Raw genomic sequence first — 20580 nt, 5'->3', positions numbered from 1 at the left:
TGACTTTGATGAAACATGTTGCCATATTGGCACATGCAAGGAACTGAGGGCATCCTCCAGCCAACGGCCAGCTAGGAACTGAGACCCTCATGTCAACAAGTCCTGTAGGAACTGAGTACTGCCACCAATTATACCAGCTTAGAAGCAGATCCTTCCTCAGTCAAGACTTATACAGTCACATTCTCTGGGATCTGGAGATTAGGATGGCTTCATATGAATTTTATGGGGAAACAACGGTTCAGCCCATAATGATAAACTATATAGTTTTATAATTAATGTTTATAGCAAAAACTCTGTAGAACTTACTGTCTGTAAAGACCTTTTGCTTCCTTTTTATTCTTTATTTTAATATAATTATATATTTTTCAAATGATTTATATATATATAAAATCACATAGTTTAGCACATATATTTGCATATCCCTGTGTCCATAACAAAATTCGAATCTCTGTAAGCATATGTCTTTCATATACTTTATTGTTATTATTATTATTTTTAGACAGAGCCTCCCTCTGTCACCCAGGCTAGAGTGCAACGCACGTTCTCGGCTCACTGCAACCTCCATCTCCCCAGTTCAAGTGATTCTCCTGCCTCTGCCTCCTGAGTAGCTGGGATTACAGGTGCCTACCACCACACCCGGCTAATTTTTGTATTTTTTTGGTAGAGATAAGATTTCGCCATGTTGGTCAGGCTTATCTTGAACTCCTGGCCTCAACCAATCCACCTGCCTCGGCCTCCCAAAGTGCGGGGATTACAGAGGTGAGCTACTGTGCCCAGCCTCTTTGCTATACTTTAGGTGTAACACTTTACAGTATTTATGGTATTGCTATTAGAGGCATTTTCAAAATCTGCCTTTACTTTTTGTATTTGCTTGTATACTTCTAAATAAGTTGGAAGTAGCTTAAGAGTAAGGACTTGTTGGGGGTGGAGCAAGATGGCCGAATAGGAAAAGCTCCAGTCTCCAGCTCCCAGCACAAGCGACACAGAAGACAGGTGATTTCTGCATTTTCAACTGAGGTACTGGGTTCATCTCACTAGGGAGTGCCGGACAATCGGTGCTGGTCAGCTGCTACGACCTGACCAGCGAGAGCTGAAGCAGGGCGAGGCATCACCTCACCTGGGAAGCGCAAGGGGGAAGGAAATCCCTTTTCCTAGCCAAGGGAACTGAGACACACAACACCTGGAAAATCGGGTAACTCCCACCCCAATACTGCACTGTACCAAGGGTCTTATCAAATGGGCACACCAGGAGATTATATCCCACACCTGGCTGGGAGGGTCCCATGCCCGCCCACGGAGCCTCCCTCATTGCTTGCACAGCAGTCTGCGATCTAACTGCAAGGCAGCAGCGAGGCTGGGGGAGGGGCGCCCACCATTGCTGAGGCTTAAGTAGGTAAACAAAGCCGCTGGGAAGCTCGAACTGGGTGAAGCTCACAGCAGCTCAACGAGCCCTACCTGTCTCTGTAGAAGCCACCTCTGGGGACAGGGCACAGCTAATCAACAACAACAACAAAGCAGAAACCTCTGCATATGCAAACGACTCTGTCTGACAGCTTTGAAGAGAGCAGTGGATCTCCCAACACGGAGGTTGAGATCTGAGAACGGACAGACTGCCTGCTCAAGTGGGTCCCTGACCCCTCAGTAGCCTAACTGGGAGACATCCCCCACTAGGGGCAGTCTGACACCCCACACCTCACACAGTGGAGTACACCCCTGAGAGGAAGCTTCCAAAGCAAGAATCAGACAGGTACACTCGCTGTTCAGAAATATTCTATCTTCTGCAGCCTCTGCTGCTGATACCCAGGCACACAGGGTCTGGAGTGGACCTCAAGCAATCTCCAATAGACCTACAGCTGAGGGTCCTGACTGTTAGAAGGAAAACTAACAAACAGGAAGGACACCCACACCAAAACCCCATCAGTACGTCATCATCATCAAAGACCAGAGACAGATAAAACCACAAAGATGGGGAAAAAACAGGGCAGAAAAGCTGGAAATTCAAAAAATAAGAGCACGTCTCCTCCTGCAAAGGAAGGCAGCTCATCACCAGCAACAGATCAAAACTGGATGGAGAATGACTTTGACGAGATGAGAGAAGAAGGCTTCAGTCCATCAAAATTCTCAGAGCTAAAGGAGGAATTATGTACCTATCGCAAAAAAACTAAACATCTTGAAAAAAGAGTGGAAGAATTGATAACTAGAATAATGAATGCAGAGAAGGCCATAAACGAACTGACAGAGATGAAAACCATGACACGAGAAATACGTGACAAATGCACAAGCTTCAGTAACCGACTTGATCAACTGGAAGAAAGAGTATCAGCGATTGAGGATCAAATGAATGAAATGAAGCGAGAAGAGAAATCTAAAGAAAAAAAGAAGAAAAAGAAATGAACAAAGCCAGCAAGAAGTATGGGATTATGTAAAAAGACCAAATCTACGTCTGAAAGGAGTGCCTGAAAGTGAGGGGGAAAATGGAATCAAGTTGGAAAACACTCTTCAGAATATCATCCAGGAGAACTTCCCTAACCTAGTAGGGCAGGCCAACATTCAAATTCAGGAAATACAGAGAACGCCACAAAGCTACTCCTCGAGAAGAGCAACTCCAAGACACAGAATTGCCAGATTCACCAAGGTTGAAATGAAGGAAAAAATCTTAAGGGCAGCCAGAGAGAAAGGTCAGGTTACCCACAAAGGGAAGCCCATCAGACTAACAGCAGATCTCTCGGCAGAAACTCTACAAGCCAGAAGAGAGTGGGGGCCAATATTCAACATTCTTAAAGAAAAGAATTTTCAACCCAGAATTTCATATTCAGCCAAACTAAGTTTCATAAGTGAAGGAGAAATAAAATCCTTTACAGATAAGCAAATGCTGAGAGATTTTGTCACCCCCAGGCCTGCCTTACAAGAGACCCTGAAGGAAGCACTAAACATGGAAAGGAACAACCGGTACCAGCCATTGCAAAAACATGCCAAAATGTAAACACCATGGAGGCTAGGAAGAAACTGCATCAACTAACTAGCAAAATAACCAGTTAATATCATAATGGCAGGATCAAGTTCACACATAACAATATTAACCTTAAATGTAAATGAACTAAATGGTTAAAAGACACAGACTGGCAAACTGGATAAAGAGTAAAGACCCATCAGTCTGCTGTATTCAGGAGACCCATCTCACATGCAGAGACATACATAGACTCAAAATAAAGGGATGGAGGAAGATCTACCAAGCAAATGGAGAACAAAAAAAAGCAGAGATTGCAATCCTAGTGTCTGATAAAACAGACTTTAAACCATCAAAGATCAAAAGAGACAAGGGCATTACATAATGGTAAAGGGATCAATTCAAAAGGAAGAGCTAACTCTCCTAAATATATATGCACCCCATACAGGAGCACCCAGATTCATAAAGCAAGTCCTTAGAGACTTACAAAGAGACTTAGACTCCCATACAATAATAATGGGAGACTTCAATACCCCACTGTCAACATTAGACAGATCAACGAGACAGAAAGTTAACAAGGATATCCAGGAATTGAACTCATCTCTGCAGCAAGCAGATCTAATAGACATCTATAGAACTCTCCACCCCAAATCAACAGAATATACATTCTTCTCAGCACCATATCACACTTATTCCAAAATTGACCACATAATTGGAAGTAAAGCACTCCTCAGCAAATGCACAAGAACAGAAATTATAACAAACTGTCTCTCAGACCACAGTGCAATCAAACTAGAACTCAGGACTAAGAAACTCAATCAAAACTGCTCAACTACATGGAAACTGAACAACCTGCTCCTGAATGACTACTGGGTACATAATGAAATGAAGGCAGAAATAAAGATGTTCTTTGAAACCGATGAGAACAAAGATACAACATACCAGAATCTCTGGGACACATTTAAAGCAGTGTGTAGAGGGAAATTTATAGCACTAAATGCCCACAAGAGAAAGGTGGAAAGATCTAAAATGGACACTCTAACGTCACAATTAAAAGAACTAGAGAAGCAAGAGCAAACACACTCAAAAGCTAGCAGAAGGCAAGAAATAACTAAGATCAGAGCAGAACTGAAGGAGATAGAGACACAAAAAACCCTCCAAAAAATCAACGAATCATGGAGTTTGTTGTTTGAAAAGATCAACAAAATTGATAGACTGCTAGCAAGACTAATAAAGAAGAAAAGAGAGAAGAATCAAATAGATGCAATAAAAAATGATAAAGGGGATATCACCACCGACCCCACAGAAATACAAACTACCATCAGAGAATACTATAAACACCTCTATGCAAATCAACTAGAAAATCTAGAAGAAATGGATAATTTCCTGGACACTTACACTCTCCCAAGACTAAACCAGGAAGAAGCTGAATCCCTGAATAGACCAATAGCAGGCTCTGAAATTGAGGCAATAATTAATAGCCTACCAACCAAAAACAGTCCAAGACCAGATGGATTCACAGCTGAATTCTACCAGAGGTACAAGGAGGAGCTGGCACCATTCCTTCTGAAACTATTCCAATCAATAGAAAAAGAGGGAATCCTCCCTAACTCATTTTATGAGGCCAACATCATCTTGATACCAAAGCCTGGCAGAGACACAACAAAAACAGAGAATTTTAGACCAATATCCCTGATGAACATCAATACAAAAATCCTCCATAAAATACTGGCAAACCGGATCCAGCAGCACATCAAAAAGCTTATCCACCATGATCAAGTGGGCTTCATCCCTGGGATGCAAGGCTGGTTTAACATACGCAAATCAATAAACGTAATCCAGCACACAAACAGAACCAAAGACAAAACCACGTGATTATCTCAATAGATGCAGAAAAGGCCTTTGACAAAATTCAGCAGCCCTTCTTGCTAAAAACTCTCAATAAATTCGGTATTGATGGAACATATCTCAAAATAATAAGAGCTATTTATGACAAACCCACAGCCAATATCATACTGAATGGGCAAAAACTGGAAAAATTCCCTTTGAAAACTGGCACAAGACAGGGATGCCCTCTCTCACCACTCCTATTCAACATAGTGTTGGAAGTTCTGGCTAGGGCAATCTGGCAAGAGAAATAAAGGGTATTCGGTTAGGAAAAGAAGAAGTCAAATTGTCCCTGTTTGCAGATGACATGATTGTATATTTAGAAAACCCCATGGTCTCAGCCCAAAATCTCCTTAAGCTGATAAGCAACTTCAGCAAAGTCTCAGGATACAAAATTAATGTGCAAAAATCACAAGCATTCTTATACACAAGTAACAGACAAATAGAGAGCCAAATCATGAATGAACTTCCATTCACAATTGCTTCAAAGAGAATAAAATACCTAGGAATCCAACTTACAAGGGATGTAAAGGACCTCTTCAAAAAGAACTACAAACCACTGCTCAGTGAAATAAAAGAGGACACAAACAAATGGAAGAGCATATCATGCTTATGGATAGGAAGAATCAATATCGTGAAAATGGCCATACTGCCCAAGGTAATTTATAGATTCAATGCCATCCCCATCAAGCTACCAATGAGTTTCTTCACAGAATTGGAAAAAACTGCTTTAAAGTTCATGTGGAACCAAAAAAGAGCCCGCATTTCCAAGGCAATCCTAAGTCAAAAGAACAAAGCTGGAGGCATTATGCTACCTGACTTCAAACTATACTACAAGGCTACAGTAACCAAAACAGCATGGTACTGGTTCCAAAACAGAGATATAGACCAATGGAATAGAACAGAGTCCTCAGAAATAATACCACACATCTACAGCCATCTGATCTTTGATAAACCTGAGAAAAACAAGAAATGGGGAAAGGATTCCCTATTTAATAAATGGTGCTGGGAAAATTGGCTAGCCATAAGTAGAAAGCTGAAACTGGATCCTTTCCTTACTCCTTATACCAAAATTAATTCAAGATGGATTAGAGACTTAAATGTTAGACCTAATACCATGAAAACCCTAGAAGAAAACCTAGGTAATACCATTCAGGACATAGGCATGGGCAAGGACTTCATGTCTAAAACACCAAAAGCAACGGCAACAAAAGCCAAAATTGACAAATGGGATCTAATTAAACTAAAGAGCTTCTGCACAGCAAAAGAAACTACCATTAGAGTGAACAGGCAACCTACAGAATGGGAGAAAGTTTTTGCAATCTACTCATCTGACAAAAGGCTAATATCCAGAACCTACAAAGAACTCAAACCAATTTACAAGAAAAAAACAAACAGCCCAATCAAAAAGTGGGGAAAGGATATGAACAGACATTTCTCAAAAGAAGACATTCATACAGCCAACAGACACATGAGAAAATGCTCATCATCACTGGCCATCAGAGAAATGCAAATCAAACCACAATGAGATACCATCTCACAGCAGTTAGAATGGCAATCATTAAAAAGTCAGGAAACAACAGGTGCTGGAGAGGATGTGGAGAAATAGGGACACTTTTACAGTGTTGGTGGGATTGTAAACTAGTTCAACCATTATGGAAAACAATATGGCGATTCCTCGAGGATCTAGAACTAGAAGTACCATAAGACCCAGCCATCCCATTACTGGGTGTATACCCAAAGGATTGTAAATCATGCTGCTATAAAGACACATGCACATGTATGTTTATTGCAGCACTATTCACAATAGCAAAGACTTGGAATAGACCCAAATGTCCATCAGTGACAGACTGGATTAAGAAAATGTGGCACATATACACCATGGAATACTATGCAGCCATAAAAAAGGATGAGTTTGTGTCCTTTGTAGGGACATGGATGCAACTGGAAACCATCATTCTCAGCAAACTATCGCAAGAACAGAAAGCCAAACACCACATGTTCTCACTCATAGGTGGGAACTGAACAATGAGATCACTTGGACTCGGGAAGGGGAACATCACACACCAAGGCCTATCATGGGGAGGGGGGAGGGGGGAGGGATTGCATTGGGAGTTATACCTGATGTAAATGACGAGTTGATGGGTGCTGACGATTTGATGGGTGCAGCACACCAACATGGCACAAGTATACATAGGTAACAAACCTGCATGTTATGCATATGTACCCTAGAACTTAAAGTATAGTAATAGTAAAAAAAAAAAAAAAAAAAAAAAGAGTAAGAACTTGTTAAAAAGATAAGGAGTTTGAAGAATTTGCATTTATTTGAAGTAGGTATAATTTTAGATAATGGTAGGTCCAGAGAATATCTGTCTTTGTATTTGGGAATCCAGATATAATGGAGATACACTGTTAGAGACTATCTAATGCTGGGCTGATTTATTAAGACACTGTTTTTTTGACACTTTGAGCTATTAATAGCACTGTACGTGTTTAAAATATTTTTCTAAATGGCCAAAAAATATCTACATTATATACAACAGTTCATTATAGCATACACCAGTGGTTCTCAAAGTGCGTCTGCAGACCCAGGGAGTGCCAGAAACTCTCTTAGGGGATCTTCAAAGTCAAAACTATTTCTAAACTAATACTAAAACATTATTTGCCTTTTATTTTAAAAAGTGTTGACATTTTTATATGTGTTGACATGTGTTGCATCATAAATGCAAAAGAAACAGAGATGAGATTGCTGGAGGCTTTGCATTAGTCAAGGCAGTGGTGTTAAACTACTGGTATTTGTATTTTAAAATAGGGATAATAATATTGCCAATATAAGAGGGTTGTTGTAAGATTTAAATCAGATATTTTGTGTATAAGTTTTCAACTAATGACCACTATACACTGCTACCCTTATCAGCAACATGTGTTTCTACCATGTTTTTGTTTCTCACTACCATTTATTTTGCGTTGTGATGAATGATTTTGGTTACGTTTATGTGTATATGTACTGCCACCAAAAAATCAAAGAAGAATATTAAGATAATTCTTAAAACACAAGTTTATAGTGGTTCATGTTTCTTCAAAGAAATGGTTAGGGAAACATAGAAAGGTGACGATGAGCAAGCAATTAGGGATTTTTGGAAATCTTTGATATTAGGAAGAGCATCATAAACCTAGGAAGTTGAACCAACAGTTGTAAGGAAAGTGGTTAACAGAACGTATGACTGAACAGAGAACATTCTTCATTAGGGATAAAGTATAATTACCTGATTTAGCACTTATTCCATTGGCAATTCAATTTCCATATATGCATCCTCTGCTCTAAATCGGTATGTCTATATTGGGTTATTTAACTTGTTACAATAATATATACTTAATATAAAAATGAGAAAGAATAGTATTGTTTTGTGCAATATCCACTATTTTCCCCAAGTCTAAATTTAGCATTGTTCTATACTGCACTCTGTCAAACATCAAGTCAATGAAAAATAAAATTAGATTGTTGAATTATGTGCTATTCACTTAATTCTAAATTTGAATTATCATTGTTTCAAAATGAAATCAAAGGATAAGTAAATGCAAAGGCTTTATGTCATTTTGTTATGATGTTTATTGTGTTTTATTATTTTTGCCTTATTCTGTTTTTTTAAAACAGATCATCAGAAACTAGAAAGAGAAGCTAGAATCTGCCGTCTTTTGAAGCACCCTAATATTGGTGAGAACATATTTTTAATGTTTTTAAAATGTTAATTTAAAATTTTGTATTATGTACCACAATAAAATGCTAATTTGATAATCTAGAATATTTATAACTTTTAAAAAATAGGTTCCTAACTTTCAGTCTTGATTACATTTGATTCCTCAAAGTTTTTCTGTGTTTGTTGTTTGTTTTTTGATGCAATCTTTGAAGTAGAAATGTGAAAAATTAAACTAAGTTTGTAGAAACAAAGATACTAAATTAATTAATAGTGTATGTTTCCTGTTGCCCTGAAAGTTGACTGTATACCCACCAGTGGAAAACCTGAGTGTAATTTAAGAATAAATAAATAAATTTAGGTAATCCCTGATTATATTAGCTTTATTTTAACCACATAATTTGGAGTCTGCTATGTTAGTGAGTTCAATGTCCTTTCTGTAGAGTTGTATAAAATGAAAACAATAATCCTTTAACTAATTGGGAAAATAGTTGTGAAGGTAAAAATGAAACCAGTATAACAATTTTTTGAAGTTATATATATATATATATTTTCAAAAGTTTATGATTATGTATAAACACTTTAAAAAATAATATAAGGTCTCACTTGAATAGTGCTTTTATGTGTCTTTAAGAATTGCTCAGCTACTGCTGCTGAAGTATGGAAAGACAGGATTTTATGTCATCACTTTAGTCAGCTCAATTACATTCCATATATTCTGTTAAAAGTTTACTTTAGGCCAGGTGCGGTGGCTTATGCCTATAATCCCAGCACTTTGGAGGGCTGAGGCAGAAGGATCGCTTGAACCTAGGAGTTCAAGACCAGCCTGGGCAATATGGCAAGACCATAACTCTACAAACTATTGAAAAAATTACCTGGATGTGGTAGTGTGCATGTATGGTCCAAGATACTAGAGAGGCTGAGATGGGAGGATCGCTTGAGCCCAGGAGGTTGAGGCTGCAATGAGCCATACACTGCAGACAGCCTGGGTGACAGAATGAGACCTTGTCTCCAAAAACAAAAAAGTTCACCTTATAGTTACTGATTTGATTCCAGAAATAGTAAAAGGACTTCAGAATATATATCTCTCATGAATTATAAAATAGCATGACTGTTTTCAAAATTTTTAAAAAGTGATGAATGTAAGGAACAAAGAAGAAAAACACAGGAAAGAAAAAGTAAATCCAGAAATATGTGTAAACTAGATTCTGTGATAATAGGTTTGATTATTTTGGAAGAATGTTACTGTCCCAGCTCCCTCAATTTTATTGTTAACCTAAGTATTTCTGATTTGGAAGCAGTGAGAAAAGGGGTAACAGTGATGTAGAATTTGCAAAATCTTTAACTGAAAAGTTTACAGGTGTTTTAATTTTATGTGTAGGAGCATTCAATTTCTATTCCTGCTTTGATGTTTTTAGTATCCTGCACTTAGTGGGTGCATCTTAGGGTCTTAAGTGAGTGGCTACTATGGGTAAAAAAAATTGTAACAGTCGCAAATTCACCTATATCATTCATTCACTCAACAAGTTACATTTCTAGGTGTATAGTAGGAACAAAACATACTGCCAGCTGACTAAAAGGAACCTTCTGGTTTGAGGAGAGAACAAAACAACTCTGACATATAAATCTACCTCTTTACAAGCATTTTTTTCTGACAAAAATTTATGGCATTTCTTGTTTGGCTGTATTGGTTTGCTAAGACTGCCAGTAACAGAGTACCACAAACTGGGTGGTTTAGGCAACAGAAATTTATTTTCTCATAGCTCTGGAAGCCAGAAATCTAAGATGAAGGTGTTGTCAGGTTTGGTTTCTTCTGAGACTTCCTTCCTAAGCAAGTAGGTGGCTGTCGTCTCCCTGTGTCTTTCCTCTGTATGATGTCTGTGTCCTCATTTCTTCTTGTAAGGACACCAGTCATATTGGATTAGGACCCACACTGATAACCTCATTCTCACCTAATTATCCCTTTAGACACTTTATATACAAATAATACAGTCACATTCTGAAGTATCAAGGTTAGTATACCAACACAGGAATTTTGGGAGGACATCATTTGCCCATAACATTGGCTAAAGAGAAATTACCCAATGAACCACTATAGATAGTTCAAAGATTACTTCTCTTGCTCAGGTTTAAGATAAAATCAAATCTTTGTTTAGTGAACTTGCAATTCCTGTGCAGAAAGTTGTTATTTGTTTGTTTTGGTTTGGTTTGGTTTGTATCGGGTCCTCCTATGAGACTCAATTTTTATGAATAATGAAACTAGTTTCTTCCATTTCCTCTAGGATACCAAAGTCAAACATTCGAAAAACTGCCAAGCTAAAACAAGAACTCTTTTCATTCTGACACTACATGCAGACTAAACTTATAAAAAGAGAAAGTATGCTGGGGAAAGTTCTAAACCTTTGTGACCTAGATAGCATCATCAGCACCTTCTGACCCAGTGTACATCTTTTTTCGGGGATCCATAACAGCCAAAGGTCATAATTCCTTGGTTACCTCACTGGAGGTTTTCTTCCATCTTTTAAGATTTCAGGAGTACAAAAGTGATTTGTTTTTCTAAGACCACCAGAGCGGGCACAAAAGAACCAGCGGGTAGGCAAGGGTAGGAGCAAAACTGCAAATTTATTTTGGTCACCTAGCTTCAGGGAAGTAGGTGGGTAGGGAGAGGTCTGTCGGCCTCCAGCAAAGGAGGCCAAGAGAGTCCCCCGGTGAGCTCTCAGGCAGAGTTCCTGCAGTCCCTACAGGAGTGGGGGCCTGGGAAGTCCGCCCTGGGCGCTGGCCGGGAGCGGCTTTTCTAGGAGTGGGAGGGCAATAGGCAGGGCACCGCGTGTCGGGGGGCATTCCGCAGGTGCGACCAGGTAAATCTTGGTCTCTTCGGTTGGTCTGCACCTTCCCGGGCAACGGCTGCATTTTCGCGCGCGCGGGAAAAGTTGGTGATGAAGAACCCAGAAGTGCGCCAATCTTACCTCCGTTCGTCCAAACAAAAAGGAACTGTGATAATTTTAGGTCCTTGAACCTTAGGACCCATTTCTAACCACGAGAGAGATTTCAAGTGATCCTTTATCTCAGGGTATAAGTCATAGATGGATTAAATTTATGAGACATAATCTCAAAAATTATAACACTGGCAAATTCATCTATATCATTCACTCACTCAACAAGTTACATTTCTAGGTGTATAGTAGGAACAAAACAGACCAATATCCCTGCCCTCATGGAGCTTGCATTTTTGGGGGAGACAGACAGTAAACAAAGCACTGGGTGTTAGATGGTGATAACTATGGAGGAAAAATAGGAAGCAGAGAGGGAAATGCAGGGTGTTGGAGTATTCCAATTTTAAATAGTTGGTCAGGACCATTTCATAGAGAAGGTGAAATACATTTGAATGAAGACCTAAAAGATGGGAGGAAGGAAGTCATTTGGCTCCCCGGGGTGGGGGTGGGGGCGGGGAGGAACATTGTAGGCAGAGGGAACAAACAGCCTGCATAAGGGCCATAAGGTCAGTAGATTCCACCAAAGCTTTTTATCTAATGAGAGAAATAGGGATGAGTTCTTTTTCATTTTATCTTACCTGAACTGATGAATCTCCATGCCATGTAATCTGACAGTGTTGTGTTTATTCATGTAAAGAACGATTTTAAAACAACCTCCATAACAACAGTGACTGTCATAAAATAGTAAGCAACAGCCAACAAAGGAGGAGTGTTTTAAAGACAGATGCCATAAGTGGACATCTGCAAATGCATTGGAGAGTAGTTGAACCCAAGGTTATGTGGGGAGTACTGCAGTTCCTGTCGAGAGATCATCTCACTAGTTAACAGCACCACATGAATCACTAGTACTCAATCATGACTGAATCAGATTACATAGGGAAAACAGCATTTGCTCTTGATTTCCCTGACATAGGTAATATGATGTCTAAGTAATATCAGACTCTTATCCTCTTCTCCCTTTTCTCTATTTTATTATTTGCTTGGTTTTAAAATCAGCTAGGTTTTAGAACTTCAAGGAAGGAAATAACTCTTTTTGACAAGTCTTTTCCCCTGTGAAAAGGTGCTTGTTTCATTTTTATATTTGCATGTGTCTTTCTCTTGGCACAGAATCAATAATCTTGAAAACTTGCAGCAAGTAAAAGGTTTCTCCCAGAAAAACACATTTTAAACCAACTGAAAATGGCGATTCATTAAACTACTTTTTTCATGTGTTATTTTTTATGTTTTTCTGATTTTAAAAGCAATACAGTTAGTGGAAAATTTGGAAAATACAACATTGTATAAAGAAGAAACTGGAGAGCTCAACGTTTAATATTTGATTTATTCAATTTTTCCTTTTTATAATAAATCTTATATATATGCTAATTTTCAGCATTCTGTTGTGTGCATTTTCATACCCCTTTAGATATACTATGAAAATGGTCTCACCCAACAAAATTTCTTGAGTATGTAACCATTGGCAAGCTTTGTTCTAGGCTATATGCACTAGTGATGAAACAGTGACAGAGAGACGATGCCCCTCTTTTCCCAAGCTTTTCATCCTAGTGTATAAAGAAAACACCATAGTAATGTCATAAGGATTAGTTCTATGCAGAGAATTGAAATAGGGTAATTTGATACCACGGGACCGGATGGCTACTATCAAAAACAAACAGAGCCAGACACCAGTTAAAGTTGATACAGATTTTGTTTTGTACTATTGCAATCGGGGAAAGAACTGAACTTCATTCCAAGCACAGCAATGACAGCTGGGGATTTATAGTCAAGGAGCAGAGTGAGGGTGTCAGTGGATGGAAGATTTTTAAGAGGAGACATCAAGGATAGGGAGATTCTTGCTGGACTGGACTAACAAGATTCTTGCTAAAGGCAGGCCAAGGACTTAGACATTAAGGGTAGAGAATGAAGACCTTGATCAGATATCAAAGGTGGGAAATCACTTAGTAGGATTCTTCATTTAGACTGGCTTCTGAAGGTTAGGGACATTGCCCAAGGATGAGATCTAGTTGAAAAGAGGAACCTGCCTGATGTTTGGTTAGGGAGAGAGTCTTGGTCACTGCTTTAGAGTGGCTTGTCAGGCAAGATGTATCTTTGGAGGTCACATTTAAACTGATATCTAAATGACAGGTGGAAGCCATCATGAAAAAGAGAAAGAGTTTCAGGCACAAAGAGCCCTCTTTGTTAGGGGAAAAGTGGGGAAACCAGTAGATGGACTGCCTTGAGGGAAAGGGAGTCACTGAACAGGGTAGGTAGATATTTAACCATGTAGGGTTTCGTTAACTAGATTTGGGAGTTTGAATTTCATTCTACATGCAATGAGAAACCAATAGTAGGATTTTAAGCAAAAGTGTATCATAATCTGCTTTGCTGTGTCTGCTTGTGTAAAATGGTTTCCTAGTCACTTGAGCACAATCAGGGATAATAGTGTTTAGTCAGGCTATCAGAATCTAGTCTTATCAGCTGAGTACCCCTCAACTACATCTTCTTGGATAAGAATTTAAACAGGTCCAGGCTGGTTCTCCCTTTGGTGTGGTCCACATGATCCAAGAAAGCACCATGCATCTTTTGGCTCAACAAATTGCAGAGTACAGCCCATTTTTAAAGAAGCTCCATCTTTGCTGTGCTCTAGCCAGGCAATTTTTGTTTGAACCTCAAACTGGAAAGATTATAGTTGACATTAAGATGTTGAAGCAATTTGAGGAGAACACCTTACTTTGTGCTTAGGTTAATGTTTGATCATTCTGTTCACCTTTTATTTTAATAAAATGGGCTTATTTTTCTTTGAGGAATTAACAAATTTATTGTAAGCTAGAAATTCTGAGCTATATGTCAACATATATATCAAATAAGTAAGAGAAAAATACCTTTCAGGTATTGAAATAAAATATTTGTGGTGATAGCCAAATTCTCAAAATTATTTGATATTCATACTGTTTTTATTCTTGGTCTTTGATTTGAGGAATTTATTGAAACTTATGGTGAAGCTCAAATAACAAATAATGGTAAAGAGAAAATAGGAAAATAAGAAAAAAAATAATTGAATTCAACTATAAGAGTCCAAAAACAGCTGGGCCAGAAAAGGATAAGCAAAAATATTGATAACTTTGATCTGACTTATCTGATTGTCCCAAGTGAGAAGATATCCATGTATGGGCCTTTATTTGGGAAAAGATCAACATTTGAGACAACTTTGCAGTTCATGGGATGATTAATTCTATTGCTGGGTTATCCCATTCCCTAAAGACTTTTATTTACATTTTGTGTAGACTTTAGAAAGAGCAAGATAATTTTTTGAAAGTTTGAAGCAACATTTATATTTGTAGATTAACACTATATTTATAAGGTAAGCGTTTCCCATTATAATATGGCTTAATGAACTTCAGTAGCTAGAGAGCAAATGGAAGAGCTATGTACCCTTTGGAATCTAGTCTTCAGTGATACCCTGGAACCCCTAGTGCAGTGAATGAATTAACCTTTCTGAGATTACGTAATAGCTCAATGATTACCTCCTCTCTACTGACTTTCCTACCCCCCACCCCAAAATGCATAAACACACTCGTATACTACAAGGTGTAACAGAAAATAAGAGGCATAGTATTTATGGAAAGCTCTATAGATTCATTGGGCCACAGTTTATTCTTCTGATGCTGGCCTGCTCTGTGATTTGCTATACAATCCCATCCACTCACTAGTTCTAGTTCCTCTCTTTGTAAAGCAGAGAAAATATTTGCCTTTTTTATTTCCTTCTAAGAATCAATAGAGAGAATGAGGTAATGCATCTTATTTTGGTGAGGAGTTAATATACTTCGTAAGACGATTAATTTAAATAAACAGTTCAGTAGATTATTATGGGGTACTGCTTACCAAGTAGTAACTAATTACTTCATTTCTTAGCATTTAGTAGTATCTTTCTGAGATGTGCATATTCAACAATGGAGAAATATATTTCAGAAACTTTCAAGTATCATATATTTTATATGATATATATGTCATATATAGTATATAATATATGATATGTATTATACATAATCAGATAATTATAATATTCCAAAGCAGATCTTTTACATTATCTAGCATAAACTCTGATTTTTTTGTTTTAATATTTAGGAAAGCTAAGATTTTCCAAATGTATATGATTTGTCCAAAGTCACAGTTCTTTAATGATATTGCCAGACCTAAATTGTTGATTGCCTCTGTAAAGAGATGACAGTGTTTAGGGAACCTAACTTGAAGCAGCAAGATTGAAAAAGCAATGTTTGTGTTCCCTTTTGAGGAGCATCTTGAGGTTGTTTTTGGTTCAAATCGATTCCTCCCCTCACATAAGATAAACATTAACTAAAAAACTTTCGATACTAATACAGGAAGAGAAAGCCTTTACACTTTAGAGAGCATAAGTTACAGCTACCTACCACGTGTATTAGCCCTGGTGTAGAACCAGTGTGTTTTAAAAAGGTGCTCTGCTTGAAGATGTTTTATTGTTTGACATATATAACAGTACATAAAATTTCATGTGCTGACAGGTAGAGATTAAAGAATATGTAAGAGCCTTTACTTTCTATGAAAGCATGTTTCCCCTTCCTATGAGTAATAATGGCATTTAGGATCTATATAATTTTCTTTTCCTAAAATTTAAAACTGGAAGGGCTCTTAGGAATTACCTAAGACCAACCTGGATTCTACAAATTGAAGGTTTAAGTAGTGAAGTAATATGCCCAAGATCATACCCTGATCTAACCTTTATATTACTTCATTTAGCACACTTCATTACTTCTTTTTGCTGACCTTGGAGATAAGATGTCATCCTGTAAAAGTAATATTTTAACCACAATCTTAGATCTCCTTAGTCTTCGCAAGAAATGTTTCGCTCAAATACCATTCCTCAAATTTTTGTGAAATAAAATGAACTGTCATTTTTTGTTTGTTCTTTTGTCTTTAACAGATGATTTTAACCATAAATTTTGCCTTTTTATCCTTCTCTGAATGCAGTTGTCTTCTAGGTTCCTTAGGTTCTGTAAGGAATGGAGACAATCACATTATACAGGTTAAGCTGACTAAATATTTCTCTTAAATATTCCCAGTATTTACTTATAAATGAATAAATTGCCTTATGTGATTATTGCACCAATATTCCAGTTTTTGAACCCTTTGAAACAAAATCACATTGGAAAGGAGAATAGAGTTAACACAGAGTAAATGTTAATTGATCTACTGAGAAAACAAAGTTAATAGTTTTATGAATGATGATTAAAAGTCTTTTTCAATGGCATCAGAAATTGAGCAACATTCTAAGAAAGTGACACTTGCAGTTTTTTTCTGTGACCTCTCCCTTATTGATGCTTCTGCCTGGAAATTACAATAGTTTGTAATCAAACAAGAGCAAGTAATTTTTTTTGTTAACTCCTTTCTCTAGTGACTCTCTAACAGATAAAAAGTATTTTAATACTATTTAGTAGCAAAAACCAAATTATCTTATTTTATATTTACCTTACTTGATTAAATCTCAGCTCTTTATTATGATTATTTGGTGAGAAGGCCAAATTACTTCTTAGAATATATTACTGTCTGCAGAATTGATTATTCTCTTTTAATAAATGTGAGAACCAGCACAGAGATATATTTTTCTCTTCAAATAAATATGTTCAAAAAATTCTAATTATCTGTTTTAGCTTTTTTTTTCTTTGTTTATACATTATGGTGCCAGTGATGTATTCTTTATAATTCTTGGTAGAAAGTTAAATTTATCATCTTTTAAAGTAAATGCTTATTTTACTAAAAACAAAATTTGGATTAAAAGTTGTATATTCAAGATAATACTTCAAAATCTTTTCCATTGGTGAATTTGAATCTGAGTACATTTGTTACTGGTTTCTTTGTAAATTTTTTTTTTTCCATGTATCAATGAAAAAGCCACTTCACTAAGTTATTTTAGAAGTAGGTAGATTTATACATGAAACTGGAGAAAAAGAGTCCTTCTGTTGCAAATGAAGGACAGTTTCCATTTTAGACTTACTTACAGTACATAGATTACACTTTGATCTATCAATGCATAACATTTACTGAAATAGTTTTGATTTATTCTACTAAGCCTATTTGATTTCCATCTTGCCCTGTCTACACTACATTCAGGGTAGAATCCCCTAACAGAGTATTGGAAGTTTATAGTAATTCTTCAGCTCAGAAGTTGACCCTAAACTGAAATTTGAAAGAAAAATAATGCCAAACATGAGGAGTACTTTGTTTTGTTGGGGCTCGAGTTGTGCAAAATCCCACCTCCACTCCCTTTTCTCACCATCCGGGAGAATAACTCATGTAGCTGGGGAGCCCGGAAGATAGCTGGGGAAGTGATAACACCTTTTAATCACTTAAAAATTGTTCCTCTGGGCCGGGCGCGGTGGCTCAAGCCTGTAATCCCAGCACTTTGGGAGGCCGAGGCGGGCGGATCACGAGGTCAGGAGATCGAGACCCTCCTGGCTAACTCGGTGAAACCCCGTCTCTACTAAAAGTACAAAAAACTAGCCGGGCGCGGTGGCGGGCGCCAGTAGTCCCAGTTACTCGGAGGCTGAGGCGGGAGAATGGTGGGAACCCGGGAGGCGGAGCTGGCAGTGAGCCGAGATCGCGCCACGGCACTCCAGCCTGGGCGACACAGGGAGAATCCGTCTCAAAAAAAAAAAAAAAATTGTTCCTCTTTTCCCTTTATTCTAGTAGCATTGATAATAAATTTGCCTACGGTAAGTGCTTATATTAAGATGTGAAGTAGGCTGAATAAGAAAAAAAATTAGATTGGAATTCCAAAGAACTTCACCACTAGAACTAATGATAAAACTGTTAACCGTGTTACCAGGCTCTGGTCTAAGTGTTTTCCGTGCATTAATTATTTTAATTCTCATAACAAACAAATATCATTCTTGTCTCCATTTTACAGGCAAGGAATCTAAAGCCTAAAGAAGTTACACAAATTTAATCAAGATCAGGCAGTTAGTAAATGGCCATTCCTGCATATTCTGGCATGACAATCTGTGCTCTTCAATACTGCACTGTATCGTTGCTGTATAGCTCTGAATTAAGTCATATGATTCTTTAATAAGTGCAGGAAATAATTTTAAAATTTTATAAACATTGGTTAAAAAATCCTAGCTTAGAGAAATTATATAATTTTAGTATTACTAATGTATGTGCAGAATCTCATATTTTGTAAACACTTTCCTTGAGACATCCATAATTATTTCCGTGAGCATCGGTAGTTTTGCATATTCACATGAATTTGTGTTGGATATTTGTCCAAAAACATGCTGTGCTTTGTCTTATCTATTTTTCATTTAGAGCAAAATGCTCACTTTCAAATTGAAGTGATGAAACATCCCATTATATTTTGATTAGATCCAGAAATGTTTTTTCGAAATCTTTTGAAAAATATAATAAATGAAATGTAAATGTAATTTCTTTCCACCCATTATTTTTTTCTCTAATTTCTTTTTTTTCAAGATGCAGTTTCACTGTTGTCATCCAGGCTAGAGCGCAGTGTCACAATCTCTCCTCACTGCAACCTCCGCCTCCTGGGTTCAAGCGATTCTCGTGTCTCAGCCTCCTGAGCAGCTGGGATTATGGGCATGCACCACCACACTCTGCTATTTTTGTATTTTTAGTAGAGATGAGGTTTCACCATGTTGGCCAGGCTGGTCTTGAACTCCTGACCTCAAGTGATGCACCTGCCTTGACCTCCCAAAGTGCTGGGATTACAGGCATGAGCCACCACACCCAGCCCTCTAATTTCTTAAACAATCGTTAGATTCATCTTATGTCCACATTTGATATTGGAATTAAAGAAAATTATATTAATCTGGGTAAAGGTAAAATGAAAGATAAGAAAAATAAAACTATATATAATTTGGAAGTTGTCTTCTATTACTTTTTTTGAGATGAAGTCTCACTCTGTCACCCTGGCTGGAGTGCAGTGGCACGATCTTGGCTCACTGCAACCTCTGCCTCCTGGGTTCATTCAAGCTATTCTCCTGCCTCAGCCTCCCGAGTAGCTGGGATTACAGTCACGTGCCACCACACCCAGCTAATTTTTGTATTTTTAGTAGAGACGGAGTTTCGCCATGTTGGCCAGGCTAGTCTCGAACTCCTGATCTTAGGTTATCTGCCCACCTTGGCCTCCCAAAGTGCTGGGATTATAGGCATGAGCCACCGTGCCTGGCCAGTTGTCTTCTATTTCTAATGATTAAGCTTGATTGAGTTAAATAACGCTAACTCTGTTGTAGCTAAAGTACTAGTAGACTACAAAGATGAAAGAGACCAAAAAATGACCAAAAAGATATCATAATTTTAAAAGACAAATCATTATGTATGCAACTGAAATATAGTGTGATTATATACTATAATGAAACTATTAATCAGGTGCCATGGGAGCGCCAACATACAAGCTAAGAATCTTAACTGAAATATACTGGATGGAGAACAGAATTTTGCCATAAAGTTGTAGGGATTGGACTGAAGAGCATTATAGAAAGACAGGCCCACAAAAGAAAAAAATAGAGTTAAAAGTCTTTGTCACACTCGAATGACTGAAAACTTGTAATGACTGGTATACTATGTGTGTGTGTCAGAAATAAAAGTTGATTGAGAATAATAGTGGAGAGTCTGGGAAGGAATTTGATTTTTAATCTGGAAAAAATGAAGAATTACTTTAAGATTTATTTAGTCAACTCATAATTATATCAGTTTTTTAGGACAGATTTAGTAGTAATAAGCACAATTATGTGGTGTCAGGAAAAATTGGTGTTGAAAGAGCATCTGAAAGTCTCTGGAGTGAATGTAGGTGTAAGGCATGATGAGTTCCTCAACCATAGCAATGGGAACAGGGTTGCAAGGAGGGCAAAGCTACCAAAGATGTTGCTGTGGAATCAGATCTTGAACAGCAATTAACTTGTGGCAGATGGATTAGGAGGTTTCTCTGAGGTTTCTAGTTTGTGTGACTAGAAAGATGTTGATCCCTTTAACTGACAATAGGGAACAAAGGAGGAAAAAACATTGGGAGATATTAGAAATTTCACTGATTTGA

General features: G+C 37.7%; 1 protein-coding gene across 18 annotated transcripts in view; it reads left to right on the top strand.

The window, feature by feature from the left end:
- Positions 1-20580, top strand: part of CAMK2D (calcium/calmodulin dependent protein kinase II delta) — a 324627-nt gene that overhangs the window by 96314 nt on the left and 207733 nt on the right. For all 18 annotated transcript variants that reach the window (XM_030915366.1, XM_030915383.1, XM_030915340.1 and 15 more), the window contains exon 3: positions 8490-8549. In XM_030915366.1, the coding sequence (XP_030771226.1) occupies positions 8490-8549 (60 nt within the window). The remainder of the gene's footprint in view (positions 1-8489; positions 8550-20580) is intronic.

This window comes from Rhinopithecus roxellana, chromosome 2 (assembly GCF_007565055.1).
Source record: "Rhinopithecus roxellana isolate Shanxi Qingling chromosome 2, ASM756505v1, whole genome shotgun sequence".
Taxonomy (NCBI): domain Eukaryota; kingdom Metazoa; phylum Chordata; class Mammalia; order Primates; family Cercopithecidae; genus Rhinopithecus; species Rhinopithecus roxellana.
This window is presented reverse-complemented; position numbering and strand designations above follow the sequence as displayed.